We start from the raw sequence: 17,451 nt of genomic DNA, 5'->3' as shown, positions 1-17,451 counted from the left end.
GCGGATGCGATTGCTCATGCGATCGCACGATAAATCGCCGCATGTAAAGCGGCCTTTTTACACAACAGCCATTCATTATAGGCAGAGTTGCAGAGGGAGGGAGAGAGCACTAAGTCTGAACCAATGATGATAAAGGAGGTGTGTTTCAGACTACCTAAAATTCCCTTTAGGTACTCTAGCTAAAATGAAGTCACAAACAAAAGCTTTGTCCTAATGTAGATAAGCTAAAAGCAAGCAGAATAACTGTATTTTTGGCACTAATGCCAACAGTATGATTCATCATAGTATTTTACAAGGTGGTGCAAACTGTGACTGTATCTGTGTTGTATTATTGCAGGTGTGATTTTGAGGATACAGCCCAATACCATGCATCAGCAATGAATGTGAAAGGAGAAAGCTCTTCATATGCATCTCTCGTGGTGAAGAGTATGTTTGCAAATGTTTATTTTGATGTACAGATATTTATTTTCATTGTATATAAAAAGCATTTTTTACATTTTAACATATTTTACTAGGGTATAAAGGAGAACTGGATGTTACACCTTTGACTCCTCCAAGGAGTGAACCATTCAGCTGTAAGTCACAATCTAATCAAATATCACATTAAGTAATAGAAAGCTATCCTACAGCGTGACCCCTTTATCTTTTAGTTTCTGTTACACCATACGGCTTTGCTTCCAAGTTTGATATCCATTTTGTTGACTCATTTGGAGTATCATTCGGCAAAGAAGGTGAAACATTGAGTCTTGGTTCTACAGTCATTGTTCATCCAACCATCAAACGCTTCCAGCCAGAAATCCAGTGGTACAGAAATGGTAAGTGATTATTCTCTTTTTTATTTAATATGTTAGTCTGCAATACACTAAGGGGTACTTTGCACGCTGCGACATCGCAAGCCGATGCTGCGATGCCGAGCGCGATAGTCCCCGCCCCCGTCGCAGCTGCAATATCCTTGTGATAGCTGCCGTAGCAAACATTATCGCTACGGCAGCTTCACATGGACTCACCTGTCCTGGGACGTCGCTCTGGCCGGCGACCCGCCTCCTTATTAAGGGGGCGGGTCGTACAGCGTCACTGCGACGTCACACGGCAGGCGGCCAATAGGAGCTGAGGGGCGGAGATGAGTGGGATGTAAACATCCCGCCCACCTCCTTCCTTCCGCATATCCTACGGGAGCCGCGGTGACGCCGGTAGGAGATGTTCCTCGCTCCTGCAGCTTCACACACAGCAATGTGTGCTGCCGCAAGAACGAGGAACAACATCGGACCGTCGCGTCAGCGTAATTATGGATTACGCTGACGCAACACCAATGATACGATTACGACGCTTTTGCGCTCGTTAATCGTATCATCTAGGCTTTACACACTACGATGTCGCCTGCGATGCCGGATGTGCGTCACTTTCAAGGTTAAGGAGTACTGACCCTTTAAATCACAGCAGGATGCGGTGGGTGTTGCCTAGGGAAGGGCCTGGAAGACCTGTTCAGTGCATGCATGTTTCTGGACAAGCAGGCCACAGGCAGAGAGCTGGAGGAGGATCCAGGACTGCGATCTGAGTGAGTATGTGCCACTCCTAGGCAGGTGAGCTGCTCGGATCCGGGATTACTATGGTCCAAGGGTCCCTGCCCCGGGGTTTAGCGGACACTCAATGAATGGGGTTAGTTACAAGAGAGAAGTGTTTGTGACGCCACCTGCGGGTTGCAGTAACGGGTATACCGCCGCTGCTGTGCAAGGGAGCTGGGGCTGATGGAATGGAGCAGCTAAATGTGAGTCCCTCCGCAGGTAGGGAAGGCCCCGGTGCCCTCGTGGTGTTGGATGAGGTGTGATAGTGAAGGAACAGTCTATGAGACCTCTTGGTGTTGGATGATGTGCACAATGCAGGAAATAGGGGCACACACTGCTGGTTATCGTGGTGCTGGATAGGGTTGTTAATGCAGGAAAACAGGCACACACTGCTGGTTATTGTCGTGCTGGATGAGGGGGACGGGGTAGGAGACAGGGACCACGCACAGTTTGTAAACCAAGTCCTTACTCACTCAGAGCACTGGGACGCCTGTTCCGGTCCTGGTACTATCAGTGCCACGTAGTGATCCAGTTGCTCTACCTTTGCACTTTGTGTTGAAGTCTGTGGTGAGATCCCAAGCCTGAAACTTTGGGTTCTCCGGCTGTTTTACAGCCCCTCTGTCCGTCCGGCTGGCAGCGTGGACCCTGTAGGGCCGGTACTTAGACTCTCCGGCCCTGGTCCAGAATCAGTGCTGCTGTTGCCCCCGGATCTTTTGGGTCAAAAAGGGTCGTGAAGATCTCTCCCTGGGCAGGTTAATTATCAAGGCGCCTGAACCTCTTCCCTGATCTAGGGCCCCGTGCACAGTTCCAGAGGGATTTGCTGCACCGTCTTGGCATCCACTGCCCCCTCTAGGCATCCACTGCCCCCTCTAGGCAGTGTCCTTGGCAAACCTCAGGTACAGGTCACCTCTGACTGACAACTGTCCGCCTCTGCTCCTGGGTCACCGCTACACACCCAGCTCCTAGCTCCCCACTCCTGTGAGCTCTGCACTCCACTTCCAGCTCCTCTCCCTTCGGAGCTCTGCTCTCGACTGACTTGTCCCCACCCACCAGGCTGTCTAGTCACCCCCGGGCTGGCTTAGGGACATGGGACCCTCCCCCCGGTCTGTGACTGTCAGGCACTGGTGTGGGTGGTAGCTGGGATTTTCTGTGTTGTGGTGGTAGTGGCACTGAGTTCCCTGGGACCTTGGGGGTAGGCCCTGCACCCTAGGAGAGGATGCAGTTCCCTGTAGCATCCTGAAACCTTCAGGGGCGCTGAAAGTACCCTGTATGGAAGGAAGAACAGTGGGGTGGGCAGACCGTACGGAGCCGCATGCTGGACACGAACCCCCCTGCCCTATAGGGATCGGTCCCACGGGTCGGGGCATAACAATTATTCATGTTGTGAATTAAATCCTGGGGTCTGTCGATGAAGCTATTAAACTAGTTTGCCACTACGTACTGTATATTTATCACCAATTGCCTATTTCCAGAAATCCCATAGAGAATGAATGGATTGAAGGGCAAGATTCCTAACTACACTCCATTCAAGGTGAAGCAAGCCCTGTTTTCTGGGCTCTGCAGCCTTGTTCTTGGTACTGATGGGGTCCCAGTAGTCGAACCCCAGCGATCAGCAGATAATTCACTATCCAGTAACTAGAAATAACTTGTAATTTTGTGAAAAACCCTTTAAGCAGTTTATCTTATGATGCTAAGAAAGAAATTGTATAAAGGGGAACATGCAAGTACCTATATTGTTTTTGGTTCATTTGCTTTTCTTGAAAACATAGATTTCAGGGAACCACGTCACACGGTGCTAACAAAGAACAATATGACATTAAATTAAGTGTCTAACTGGCATCAAGATATCAGGAACTAGTAATATTGATAAGCACACATATACAATTACATCTTACAGATACATTTATACCGTAATTCTAATATGAAACAGAAATCGGTTTATATAAAAAAAGCTGAGACATAGAAAAAAGGAAATTGCAAACTAGAAGGCACAAGAAGGGAGAACAACAAGAATAAGGGCGGCTTTGCACGTTGCAACATCGCACGTGCGATGTCAGTGGGGTCAAATCGAAAGTGAAGCACATCTGGCGTCACTTTCGACAAGGTTGTGTGTAAATCCAAGATGACAAGATGATACGATTACCGAGCGCAAAAGCATCGTTATCGTATCATCGGTGCAGGCTCCGACTTTTTGATAATTATGCTGCCGCGACAGGTACGATGCTGTTCCTTGTTCCTGCGGCAGCACACATTGCTGAATGTAAAGCCGCAGGAGCGAGGAACATCACCTTACCTGCCGGCGGCGGCTATACGGAAGGAAGGAGGTGGGCGGGATGTTTACATCCTGCTCATATCCGCCCCTCCGCCGCTATTGGCCGCCTGCCGTGTGATGTCGCTATGACGCCGCACGACCCGCCCCCTTAGGAAGGAGGCGGGTCGCCGGCCAGAGCGACGGTCGCAGGGCAGGTGAGTGCATGTGAAGCTGGTGTAGCGATAATTTTCGCTACGCCAGCTATCACAAGATATCGTACCTGCGACGGGGGCGGGGACTATCGCGTGCGACATCGCAGCATCGGCTTGCGATGTCGCAACGTGCAAAGCCCGCTTAAAGGGGAGAGCAGAAGCAAAATGGGACATAGTCAGGCTTCCTATAACGGAGGACTACAAAAGGGTCACCCCTCTTATCAACCAGCATTAGAATGGCAGTAAAGATGGGAACTCTGACTTGGGATATCATTTGTTGAAGAAGTCATTTTCTGTATTATTGTCCTATGCTTTAATTTACTCCATGTGCATTATTACATTTAATGACTCAACCCATAAAAGCCTAGTTGTTGGTGATGAGGATTTCAACAATCTGTATATAATTTGGCATATTTTGAGAATAACATGTCTCAGTAGCTCCCATTTGATTGAAGGAATGGGACCAGGAGGCATCTAAAGCACAGCCACCTCAGGGGGTAGTTGGAGGATATTGTAACACAGCACATTGAACAGTGAGGTAAACTCCTTCCATAATAGTAATACAGAAGGACAGCTACGCTAGACATGTATCATGGAGCGCGGAGCTGAAGCCCATCTCCAAGGCAAGTGCTAGACTGAGAGAAACAGTCTATGCACTATTGTATGGGTCCTGCACGATTGAGGAAGACTATAAAAATTGAGTTCCTGAATTCTAAAGTTAATAATAATTTGTGTGATAATACGAAAAACTTGTCCCACAGCTCTTGTGTGTTCAAGCCTCAGTGGCTTTGCATACATTTTCAAACGATGTAAGGGAAGCTGAAAGGACCAGCATAGTTGAAAGTATTGCATGGGAGGTCATGAAGGAACCACATGTGATATATGCCAACATTTTAATTCAAGAGGGTAGCACTACATCACTGAACCTGGAAAAGTTAGAAGTTAAAATTAGTTTTGGATTTTCAAGTACCAAAAATTGAGGTGAAGTTCGAAGGGTTGAGAGATCATTTTTATTTGTCCCTGGTGGTAGCCAGAAAACTCCTTGAGCTTGGCTAGCATTCAATGTGTTTTTGATTTCCACTCATAGTTTAGCATGGTGGTAGCGAACTAAATCCAGAACACAATTACCATATATAGTTGCTTTATGATAGAGGGAGAAATCAGGAAGAGCAGTGTCCCCATGAGTTATAGGTTTTGTTAACATGGAGTTTCTTCAAGGTGGTTTACAGCCTCCAAACCAATGATAGAGTCATCTTTTTTAGCTTAACAAAATATGATTTAGTTAGGTCACTGGGAAGAGTCTTAAATACATATTATAATTTGAATAGCGGGTCCATTATAAGAACATTTATCTCCCCAAGCCAAGACAATGACAGATGATCCTGACGATCACCCGATGAATGAGCAAAACAGTCGATCATCAGGTGAAATTATTTTTTGAGCAGTCCAAATTTTCATTTCTCCTGTGGTGCATTATCCTGTGTAAACAGAACTCATGCTGCTGAGATCAACTGCTGCCTAGGTGCACTGAAAGATCTACTACAAATCGTTCTCTGTGCATTGATTCCTACAGACTTCCTGTGTAAACAGGCTATTTAATGACTGCCGATCTGTAAATCTTTACTGATCATTGGTTGTTTTTTGCCGCCATTCATAAAGGAATGGTTAAAGGGCGCAGCCCTGTCTTTTTTTATTATGAATCGTTAAATAAGCTGACAATGAACTGTTAACCCTCACTTGTGCAGAAGGGTTATTATAGAACCATCACCAATGCCTTGTTTTTGTTTCTTTTGGAGCGCACTATGTGAAATCTTTTCTTTTCAGTCCAACTTGGTGTTTCTTCATAGTCTTCTCTTGGGGCGTGTGCTTTCATCCCTGCCTTCCAGATGACGCCAATCACAGCTTGTCATCTTAGGCCGGTTTCACATTTGCGTCGTTTTGACGGAAACGGAATCCAACACAGATGCAGTACAGTTCATTTACAGTTCATGGAAGCGCAACACCATGTGGACACATGCGGTTGTGTATGAAGCAGACAACCACATGGTATCGCGCTTCCACTGTAAATAAATGCACTGTACTGCGTCTGTGCTGGATTCCATTTCCGTCAAAATGACGCAAATGTGAAACCGGTCTTATCTAGCAGGCTATCACTGTCAGAGCTTGCCATGCTACTATTGGCAGTTTCTGAGAGGGAGATGTTAAAGCACCTCGCCCAGAGAAGACTGTGAAGAAACATCCAGTTGAACTACAAGCAGAGATTTCACATACTGTGCTCTGCACTCCAGAGGAAGCAAAGGTGAATAACTTTGCAATGGAGCGACATAGCACAAAATTAAAAAGAACAACAGAAATAACTTTTTTACCTTTTTTTCAGTAAGTGACATGTTCTCTTCATGGAGGGTTTCCTAAAGGAACCACAAGTGAAACCTATCAAATGCTTTGTCTGCTTCAGTCAACACTCAGGGGATACAGAAAATATCCTGAGAAACAAACTGCAGACATAGGCCCTGATTCATAAAAGCATTTAGACCAATAAACTATTATAAAATGTTTTGAAAAGTTGCAAAATATTTGTGCAATGCAGAGTTCTCAACAGTTTCAAACAACTACACAGAAATAGTTGGAGCTGTGGAGGAGCTGAGATGTGGCTATGCCCACCTGTCAAACTCATCAATATTAGTGGCGTTTTTTACACCAGAAATATTACTCCAGTCATTTACTGGAGTAACATTTCTAGTGTGGTCCATACCACTGATAAGATACCCCAAATTCATGAAGTGGCACATGCCTCAATCAATTTGGCGCATCTTATTTTTTAACAACCCTAATTAACACTGATGTACAAAGTGCCATTCTTAATTAATCGGTGCCATGTTGTTGTCCCGTGCTTCCTGACCTAGGACAAATACCTCTTGTGCTCAGTGTACAAGAGACTGGGTTGAAGTGTGGAATCTTAGACCAAGGTCCTAAAAAGAAGCATTCCCATCAAAGATCTTATCCTTTATTACATTATATAGTTATGTACTTATAATTGCTCATTTTGCCCTTCTACTCAGTTAATTCTTCTCATTGCATTAGGTCTATAACATCACATGATTAAAAACAGACTAGCTGAATCCTTCAAAGCTATGTAGAAACAGGCAGTCTCTATTCTCTGTATGAGTCAACACTGCAAAGTCCTTGGAGGGGGAGCGAAGCAGCTGAGTCAGATGTTGAAGAGGGGAATAATTTATGCAGGGACAGGAGACTTCCTGTTTCTACATAGAACTTAGAAGGATTCAGCTAGTCAGTTTTTAATCACGTGATTAGACCTAATGGAAAGGAGAAGAATTAACTGAGTAGAAAGGCAAAATGAGCAATTGTAAGTTCACATTGCTATATAATATGATGACTGCAATATATTATTTTGATTTTAGCCTTTCCTTAAAAAGAGAGTACCTATATTTTTTAATTTACATTTCTTTTAAAGACTGGTAGAGCTTTTACATATAAGGAGTATTGATAAATGTAACAGTATTCATTGTTTTAATTTCTGTCATTTTTAAGCACTATAGAGAGCATGCTGTATTTTGAGAAATGTCACTGGCAACAAAATGCCAAATATGTTAACTTTTCTAGATTTTGTTTAAGAAAAATAGAATCATCTGACAGCAACATTTAACCTAAAAACAAAAAACCTTGAAAGACATTAAAATGAAATAAAAATGCCATAGAATGCATAGGAGGGAATAAAGTGTTTTTATTTTATCTATTTTTATGATATCATGAAGTATTGTAGAAACAGTGGTTTATTTGATCAACACGTTTCAAAGTCTCCAATTTCTTCCTCGGGATCTTAACCCCATCATATTATCCTTTTACAGCAGTCCAGAATGAAACCACTTTATTCCCCCCTATGCACTGTTTGGCTCTGAGAGCCCTTTCATCTGCAGCATCTGACTATTTTAAGTGCATAAACTCTATCCCCTGAGGTGGGCATATACTAATATAGCCTATTGCTTTCATCCCGGATAAGATCCATTGTTTGGTTTCTTTCTAGTTGCATAAAAACGCCATAGTAAGCAGTCTGCTATGTGTGTATCCTAATATAATTTGCTTGTCATTTTTAGGAGTTTTAGTCACACCATCCAAATGGCTCAGCACACACTGGAGTGGAGGACATGCCATGTTGACCCTGAGGCATCTCAATAAAGAGGATGAAGGGTTGTACACTCTGCGAGTTGTCATGGGGGAGTACTATGACCAATATAGTGCCTACGTATTTGTGAGAGGTGAGATAACGATATGTAATATGTCATTATACTTTTATATATACTCCTGGATGTACTTTAGATGAACTATTTTCGTGTAGATATCAACGTTTTAGAGCTCACCATGTCCTTTTGCATTATGAATGGATTTTTAGAGTATTAGTTCAAAAACGTCAGTACCAGGGGTATTCGTAAGTTTGGAAATTAGTCCCTATTCAATCTTTTGGTGTTTCGTCTGCTGGTACCCCTACCAATCCCCAGAACTGAGTCGCTAAGCAGCAGTCCCATTAAGAATGAATACAGCGGCCGTGCGCATGGTTGACTTCTGATCCACTCATACAGAGTTCTTCAGAGCCCAGGTTGTTGGGATCAGTCGGGGTGCCAGCAGTTGGGGAAGTTATCCCCTATCTCATGGTTAGGCGATATCTTTCAAACTTGAAAGTGTGTAAATTTTGCTCATCAAAGGGGACCTGGTACCGCTGTCGGATCAAAATCGGCAATGCAATTCTATGGGTCTATGGAAAAATGCTCGGTGTGATAGACACCGTTTTTCAGACTGTCAGAAAGGAGAGAGTGGAAAAACTTTTTTTTCCTCCACTTACGAAAAAAACTGTTAACACTTGGACCACACTCTGGTCACACCCTGATCAAAATAATTGGTCCATTTTTCTCATATATGAACATCTGAAAAAGCCCTAAATCCAGAATATTCTAATTTGTTAATATGCACAGAGGACACAGCTGATGTGTCATGTTTAAAAAAAAACCTCAAATTAAATTTACATTTTCACATAAAGACAAGTTTCTTATCCAACCATTTGTCTAACGCCTTTGGCTGTGATTGCAGTCCCAAAGTAGTGGAGGATATTTAATATTGGCATGCTGCACCCACAGACAGGATGTCCAGGGAGATTAAGTTTAGTATTAGTAAAACAAGTCTATATTATTCCTGCTTGCTCGGTTTTCAAATTGAATTAAACATTGCTCCGTATTATGTGGAGCTTATGCTATGAAATGTCCAGCAGAGCGGGGGCAGATTTAATCTCTGTGTCAGCTGTCACAGGGAGCAGCTGAGGCTCCGGCATTCTCACACTTCTCAAGTGCTTCGAATTCTTGGCTCTAAGTAAAGGATCCAAAAAGCCACCTATGCTAACTTCAGCAGGACATATGGAAAGACAGCCCTGACTGCTATGACGCAAATAGACACACCTTCAAATAGTCTCCATCATCATTTTTAAATAGCCACCCTGGTGCTGCGCTTACATAGGTTTTATTTTTATAATAGATTTCATAGTCTTAAATTCATTATCCTCAAATTCTAATACAGGTAAAATATATCTTTGTACCGTGTTAGCCAGTAGAGATAAAAAAAATGTTTAAAAGAACTGAAGTCCTCAGTGGTTGATACCTTTTAATGGCTAACTGAAAAGATGGTAATAATAGCAAGCTTTCAAGACTACTCAGGTCTCTTCATCAGGCATGGTATGAATTATTTATTTTTTTTTCTTACCGTTGACTCTGCAAAAACTCTTACTGTCGCTCTCATTCATTCTCGCCTGGATTATTGTAACTCTTTACTAATTGGTCTCCCTGTTACTAAACTCTCCCCTCTCCAATCCATTCTGAATTTCGCAGCCAGGATCATTTTCCTCTGCAACCGCTTCACTGATGCCTCTGCTCTGTGCCAGTCATTGCACTGGTTGCCTATCCGTTACAGAATCCAATATAAACTTATCACTCTCACTTACAAAGCTCTCCACAGTTCTGTACCACCCCCTACATCTTGTCAGGGCCGGGAGGACTGGTGGGCCCAGGAGGTGGATCCACTGGACCGAGTACCCTACCGGGGGGCAGAGTACACGGCAGCCGGAGCACTGGCGTGGCCGGGACGGTTATAACCGGGTCACCAGGGTCACGGAGTTCTATAGGATAATGCAGGAAACAGGCACAGGTACCCGGTAGCAAAAGACAAACAGTAACAGGACACAGCACAAGGGGACCTGAGCACCTAGCTCTAAAGACAAGCTTAAGGACACGTTGATCAGGCCCCGCCCACATGGAAAGGCAAGTCCTATATACCCAGCACAGTCCCATGTCATTTCCTGCTTCAGGTGTGCTGGGCCTATAAGACCAGGAGAGTGGGCGCGGCCTGGTCCTATACAGAACCATGAGGCCAATACTCAGAGTCAGACTCCTGAGACCAGGAGCAGGACTCAGGGGAGCAGGAGCGGGAGCGGCAGCCATGACTGGTGGACACATGGAGTGGATCAGTGGGTAAGTAGTGGTGCTGGGACACTGGGAGCGTGACAGTACCCCCCCTCTAAGCCCCCCCCTCTGAGCACAGAACCCCAGGGGCACCCCGGATCGAGACACCGGACCGGGACCCAACGCAAAGGCGGGGAAGGACCTCTGACCCCGTACCGCCTTCTTAGCCGCACGGCGCTTAGCCGATCCACCAGCAGTGGCAACGGGGGCAACGGGAAGAGGAGGACCGACAGAAACAGGACTGGCATCGTGGAGAACCGGCCCGGGCGTCTCGGACCGGGCACAGGACAGTGACTCATCCCCGGTAGCCGGTGGCATCAGAGTCTCAATCGTCAGGGATGGTGGAACGACGCTGGAGTGTGTCGTCACTTCTGGTTCCGGTGGCACCACAGGCACAAGTGCCAGGATCTGTGGTACAACGCTGGACTGCGTCATTTTCTCCTCTTCTTGTGACATAATAGGGTCAGGTGCCAGGGGCTGAGGAACGGGCTGTAGACAGTTATCATGGCACGAGGGACTCCAGCGAGAGATTGCGCCAGAGCGCCAACTGATGTCAGGGTCATGGAGTTGTAGCCAGGGCAGACCCAGCAGGAGCGCAGGAGTCATTCTCGGGATGACGTATAACGCAATAGTCTCAGTGTGCAGGGCACCAATACAAAGTCTCACGGGTTCGGTGGTGTACCGGACAGGTTCGTATAATTGTTTTCCGTCCACGGAGGCGAACCAGAGGGGTTTTGCAAGCGGGATGACCGGTATCCGATAACGGTCCACGGTAGCTTGTAGGATGAAATTACCCGCTGCTCCCGAATCAATGTGAGCCTCTGCCGTGAACTGGGTCTTCTCGGTCGTGACCTGGACAGTCTGTGTAACCGGGACTGAAGGGATTCCGGTACCAAGGGTGGCGGTTCCCACCATCCCTTGGACTTGGGGTCTACCTGGTCTCTCCGGGCAAGAACGAAGCAGATGTGTACCGCTTCCACAATAAAAACACAGGCCCCGGGCAAGTCGCTCTGCTCGGCGTTGTTCAGCTTGACTCAGTCGGTCGATTTGCATTGGTTCAGGAGTGGAATCGCAGAACGGCAGTGGCGGGGGAACGGTAGACCTCTGCGGGACAAAGGCGTGACGGACTGGTCGCTTTTCCCGGGATACCTCCTTGGTCCGTTCCTGAAAACGGAGATCAATCCAGGTGGCTAGTGATACCAAAGCATCCAAGGTACGGGGAACATCACGACCGGCTAATTCGTCCTTAATGCGGCCTGACAGGCCCTCCCAAAAGGCTGCCGTCAATGCCTCGTTGTTCCAGCCTAGCTCGGAGGCAAGCGTGCGAAACTGGATGGCGTACTGGCCCACCGTCAGGGTTCCTTGGCATAGCCGGAGGAGCGAAGAAGTAACCGCAGTAGTGCGTCCCGGTTCATCAAAGGTACTTCGAAAAGCCTGAAGGAATTCCCGGATGTCGGTCGTCACCGGATCCTCGTTCTCCCACAACGGATTTATCCAGGCCAACGCCTCGCCTTCCAGGTGGGACATCACAAAGGCTATCTTGGCTTGGTCGGAAGCGAAGAGGTGCGGGAGTAATTTGAAGTGCAGCGAGCACTGGTTCAAAAACCCCCGGCAGTTCTTGGGGTCCCCGGCATACCGAGGCGGAGCAGCGAGGCGAAGTTGCGAGGCTGCGGAGACAACAGGTTCAGATCCAGACACAGTTTGCTGCGTGGACTGAGACGAGGCGGCAGTCTGTAACGTGTACAACCGGTGGTCCACAGAGGTCAGGAACTTCAGTATGCGGTGTAAGGTGTCACGCTGTTGCACCAGTTCCTGGAGTAGTTCAGCCAGCTCAGACGCTTGTGCTCCAGCGGGATCCATGGCCTGATCAATCTGTCAGGGCCGGGAGGACTGGTGGGCCCAGGAGGTGGATCCACTGGACCGAGTACCCTATCGGGGGGGCAGAGTATACGGCAGCCGGAGCACTGGCGTGGCCGGGACGGTTATAACCGGGTCACCAGGGTCACGGAGTTCTATAGGATAATGCAGGAAACAGGCACAGGTACCCGGTAGCAAAAGACAAACAGTAACAGGACACAGCACAAGGGGACCTGAGCACCTAGCTCTAAAGACAAGCTTAAGGACACGTTGATCAGGCCCCGCCCACATGGAAAGGCAAGTCCTATATACCCAGCACAGCCCCATGTCATTTCCTGCTTCAGGTGTGCTGGGCCTATAAGACCAGGAGAGTGGGCGCGGCCTGGTCCTATACAGAACCATGAGGCCAATACTCAGAGTCAGACTCCTGAGACCAGGAGCAGGACTCAGGGGAGCAGGAGCGGGAGCGGCAGCCATGACTGGTGGACACATGGAGTGGATCAGTGGGTAAGGAGTGGTGCTGGGACACTGGGAGCGTGACACATCTCCTCCCTCATCTCAGTCTATCACCCCACCCGTGCCCTCCGCTCTGCTAATGACTTAAGACTAACATCCTCAACAATTCGAACCTCCCACTCCCGTCTTCAAGATTTCTCATGAGCTGCGCCTATGCTCTGGAACACACTACCAAGAGAAATCCGATTAATTCCCAACATCCACACCTTTAAGCGGGCCCTAAAAACACATTTCTTTAGACTAGCCTATCAACTCTCTGCCCTGATCTAATCTAGTCCCTTTCTGCCCTTCAAAAAATTTACTTCCAGTTCTCGTCCCCTGTACCTGTATAAATTCTCACCGATGGGTTCATGCAGCTGCTTTTGAATACCCTATTAAATCGATGGCTGGACCATATATGACAAGCTTTTCTCCCCCTCATTCACCTTTTGTGTCTCCCCTATTTCCTCATAGACTGTAAGCTTACGAGCAGGGCCCTCACTCCTCCTGGTATCTTAATTTTGTTATTTTGTATTGTCTCATATTGTCTGTACATGTCCCCTCTTAATTGTAAAGCGCTGCGGAATATGTTGGCGCTATAGAAATAAAACTTATTATTATTAGTATTCTATAAATTAACTGATCCAGTAGTAAACTCAGAGCAAAACAACCAGGAAAAGACTTGTGTTGGGTTGGGTTGGGTTGTTCACACATTGTCTTTTTTGGGCGGGTTTGGAACAGGGATACTCTGAAACATGTGTGGCACCCTGGACAAGCCAGGATGTCACAGGTACTGCAACAGCACACCCCACACCCCGGTTAGGAACATCTAAGTCAGACACAAATCCTTGTTGCCTCCCTCCAGGGGCTGATGTCCACACCAGGTGGGGTGGAGCCAGGCGGTTGGCTCCTCCCACTGAGGAGTTCACAGTCCTGGAGGTGGGAAAAGGGTTCAGTGCAGTTTGGAGTTGAGTTGAGTGTAGAATGAGAGTGAGGGATGTAGTAGTAGAGGAACTGACTGGCCGTGTCCGGGTACGTGGCCTGGGCACAGAAACAGCAAGGTTGGCAGACGGTGGTGACCGTCTGCAGGAGAGGCTGATTGACGCACAACCGTAAGGACCGGGGACGGGCGGTGGCCCGCCGGTACTGGATCGGGGAGCGAAGAGAGGCCAGCACCATCCGGCAGGGCCTACGGACCCCGACCAGGCTAGGAGTCGCCGTAAAACCGGTCAAATCCGTCAGCGACGGGAACCTCCGGGGTTTCCCAGCAATAAAGACCCGACTGAAGGCAACCGTCCAAACCGTGAGGGAGATAAAGCTACCGCCAGAGCTAGAGCTCCCAGGGCCAGAGCCTGCGGGCAAGAAGGGGCTCCCTTAGCCAACATACCGCAGGGGAGCGGGTTACCGGTGGGAAGCCATCGGGGCCGAGAACATAACACCGGTGCAGGGAGAGACAGTTACCGCCAGCCTACCGGGAGTAACTGCTGCAGCCGTCTGTGGGACTCGTCCATCCAGCCGTTTGTTTTACCAGAGACTCCGTGTGCGTTACTGGCTGAGTAAGTACCACCGTGCCGTCTGGCACTGCGCTGCCCCGCGACCCTGCACCTGGCCAAGCCCCACAACCCACCAAACAGACAACAACTCCGGGCCCCGGGACTACCAAAATCCCCCTACCCATGGAGGGGAGAGAAACATCCCAGCTGCTCCCTGTCATCGCTCCCGGGATCCCCGTACAGAGCAGCGGTGGTGCCCCAACCTCACCACACACCGTGGGTGGCGTCACAAACCGACATCCCAAGCACCAACAAAAACCCCCTTTCACTTACGGGCGAGGAGCGCCGCTCGAGTCCCCGGATCCGGCCCACCGCTTGAGCCACCGAGCAGCAGCAGCAGCGCCGGACCCGAGCGTGGTGAGCGCAGCGCCCCGCCGCCCGCGACACATGCCTAAAAGATCACTAACAAAACACTCAAAAAAATGAACATATAACTTTCTGTGTAAAAATGTCTTCCTGTTCATGTGTTTGGGCTTCTAAATGTCTTTTAACAGCTTCAGGTTTTGAAAAAACCATTCTTCAGGCACTTCAAAGTCTGAAGATGCTCTATACTTTACAGTACAAGTCAATGGAAAAGCTCAAATGAAGCCTATAAGAAACTCACAAAATAACCAAAAAATGCTAAAAAAAAAAAAGACACCTCAGATTTACAAAACAGCAGAGGAATGGAGAATTTTATGAAGTATTTTCCGTTTAAAAAAAATTGACATTTTTAACATGAAGATATTGTGTGCACATTCCCATTATAGTCAATTTACCTGGGCACATGGCCAATTTTCTGCACTGATCATTGGTCTGCATTATTATTAATATCATTATTATTTTTTTATAGCGCTATTTATTCCATGGCGCTTTACAAGTGAAAAGGGTATATATAAAAAACAAGTACATCAATCATGAACATTACAAAAACAGACTGGTACAGGAGGAGAGAGGACCCTACCCGTGAAGGCTCACAGTCTACAAGGGATGGGTGAGGGTACAGTAGGTGAGTACAGAGCTGGTTGCGCAGTGGTGTACTGGACTGAGGGTTAGGGCTGCTTCTCACTTGCGAGTTTCTCGCAGTAGAGCAATGCGAGAAAATCTCGCATTGGAATCGGACACATGTTAGTGAATGATTCAGCTCTCATCTGCGATTTTTTTCTCAGTCCAAATCGGACTGAGAAAAAAATCGCAGCATGCTGCTTTTTTGCGAGTTTCTACTGCGAGTTTCTCCAATGCAAGTCTATGGGAGCGTGTAAAAAATCGGATGTCACGGGACGGCATTCACACCATCCTAGTGACATCCGATTTTCTAAATACATTTCTCGCATGTTTCCTAAAACACTGGAAACAAGCGATGTCTCCCAATGTCTGTCAATCACTATTCTCTGTCAGTCGGTCTCTCCCTCTCGGTCTCTATTCTCTCTCTGTCGGTCCGTCACTATCTCTGTCCCTCTCTCACAGTCTGTCGGTCAGTTTCCCCCCCTCTCTCATACTTACCGTTCCCCGATCTCCGGCGCGGCGTTGCACGGCTGTCACACTGCTGCAGCGGCTTTTCCTCTTTTGAAAAAGCCGGCCGCCCATTAAACAATCTCGTATTCCCTGCTTTCCCCGCCCACAGGCGCCTATGATTGGTTGCAGTGAGACACGCCCCCACGCTGAGTGACAGCTGTCACACTGCACCCAATCACAGCAGCCGGTGGGCGTGTCTATACTGTGCAGTGAAATAAATAAATAAATAATTAAAAAAAATGGCGTGCGGTCCCCCCCAATTTTAATACCAGCCAGATAAAGCCATACGGCTGAAGGCTGGTATTCTCAGGATGGGGAGCTCCACGTTATGGGGAGCCCCCCAGCCTAACAATATCAGCCAACAGCCGCCCAGAATTGCCGCATACATTATATGCGACAGTTCTGGGACTGTACCCGGCTCTTCCCGATTTGCCCTGGTGCGTTGGCAAATCGGGGTAATAAGGAGTTATTGGCAGCCCATAGCTGCCAATAAGTCCTAGATTAATCATGTCAGGCGTCTATGAGACACCCTCCATGATTAATCTGTAAGTTACAGTAAATAAACACACACACACACACATGAAAAAATCCTTTATTAGAAATAAAAAACACAAACATATTCCCTCATTACCAATTTAATAAGCCCCAAAAAGCCCTCCATGTCCGGCGTACTCCACGGACCTCCAGCGTCGCTTCCAGCATGAAGGTGACAGGAGCTGCAGAAGACACCGCCGCTCCGGTCACCTCCAAGCAGCAACTGAGGTGAGTAGCGCGATCTGCTGAGGTGTCACTGAGGTTAATCGCTGTCACCGCTGTATCCAGTGACAGCGGGTAACCTCAGTGACAGCTCAGCTGATCGCGCTACTCACCTCAGTTGCTGCTTGGAGGTGACCGGAGCGGCGGTGTCTTCTGCAGCTCCTGTCACCTTCATGCTGGAAGCGACGCTGGAGGTCCGTGGAGTACGCCGGACATGGAGGGCTTTTTGGGGCTTATTAAATTGGTAATGAGGGAATGTGTTTGTGTTTTTTATTTCTAATAAAGGATTTTTTCATGTGTGTGTGTGTTTATTTACTGTAACTTACAGATTAATCATGGAGGGTGTCTCATAGACGCCTGACATGATTAATCTAGGACTTATTGGCAGCTATGGGCTGCCAATAACTCCTTATTACCCCGATTTGCCAACGCACCAGGGCAAATCGGGAAGAGCCGGGTACAGTCCCAGAACTGTCGCATATAATGTATGCGGCAATTTTGGGCGGCTGTTGGCTGATATTGTTAGGCTGGGGGGCTCCCCATAACGTGGAGCTCCCCATCCTGAGAATACCAGCCTTCAGCCGTATGGCTTTATCTGGCTGGTATTAAAATTGGGGGGGACCGCACGCCATTTTTTTAAATTATTTATTTATTTATTTCACTGCACAGTATAGACACGCCCACCGGCTGCTGTGATTGGGTGCAGTGTGACAGCTGTCACTCAGCGTGGGGGCGTGTCTCACTGCAACCAAT

General features: G+C 47.5%; 1 protein-coding gene across 3 annotated transcripts in view; it reads left to right on the top strand.

The window, feature by feature from the left end:
- Positions 1-17,451, top strand: part of MYOM1 (myomesin 1) — a 175,824-nt gene that overhangs the window by 77,790 nt on the left and 80,583 nt on the right. For all 3 annotated transcript variants that reach the window (XM_075314490.1, XM_075314487.1, XM_075314489.1), the window contains 4 exons: positions 338-426; positions 516-575; positions 651-815; positions 8,138-8,299. In XM_075314490.1, coding sequence (XP_075170605.1) covers positions 338-426; positions 516-575; positions 651-815; positions 8,138-8,299 — 476 coding nt within the window. The remainder of the gene's footprint in view (positions 1-337; positions 427-515; positions 576-650; positions 816-8,137; positions 8,300-17,451) is intronic.

Source organism: Anomaloglossus baeobatrachus, chromosome 6 (assembly GCF_048569485.1).
Source record: "Anomaloglossus baeobatrachus isolate aAnoBae1 chromosome 6, aAnoBae1.hap1, whole genome shotgun sequence".
NCBI lineage: Eukaryota > Metazoa > Chordata > Amphibia > Anura > Aromobatidae > Anomaloglossus > Anomaloglossus baeobatrachus.
This window is presented reverse-complemented; position numbering and strand designations above follow the sequence as displayed.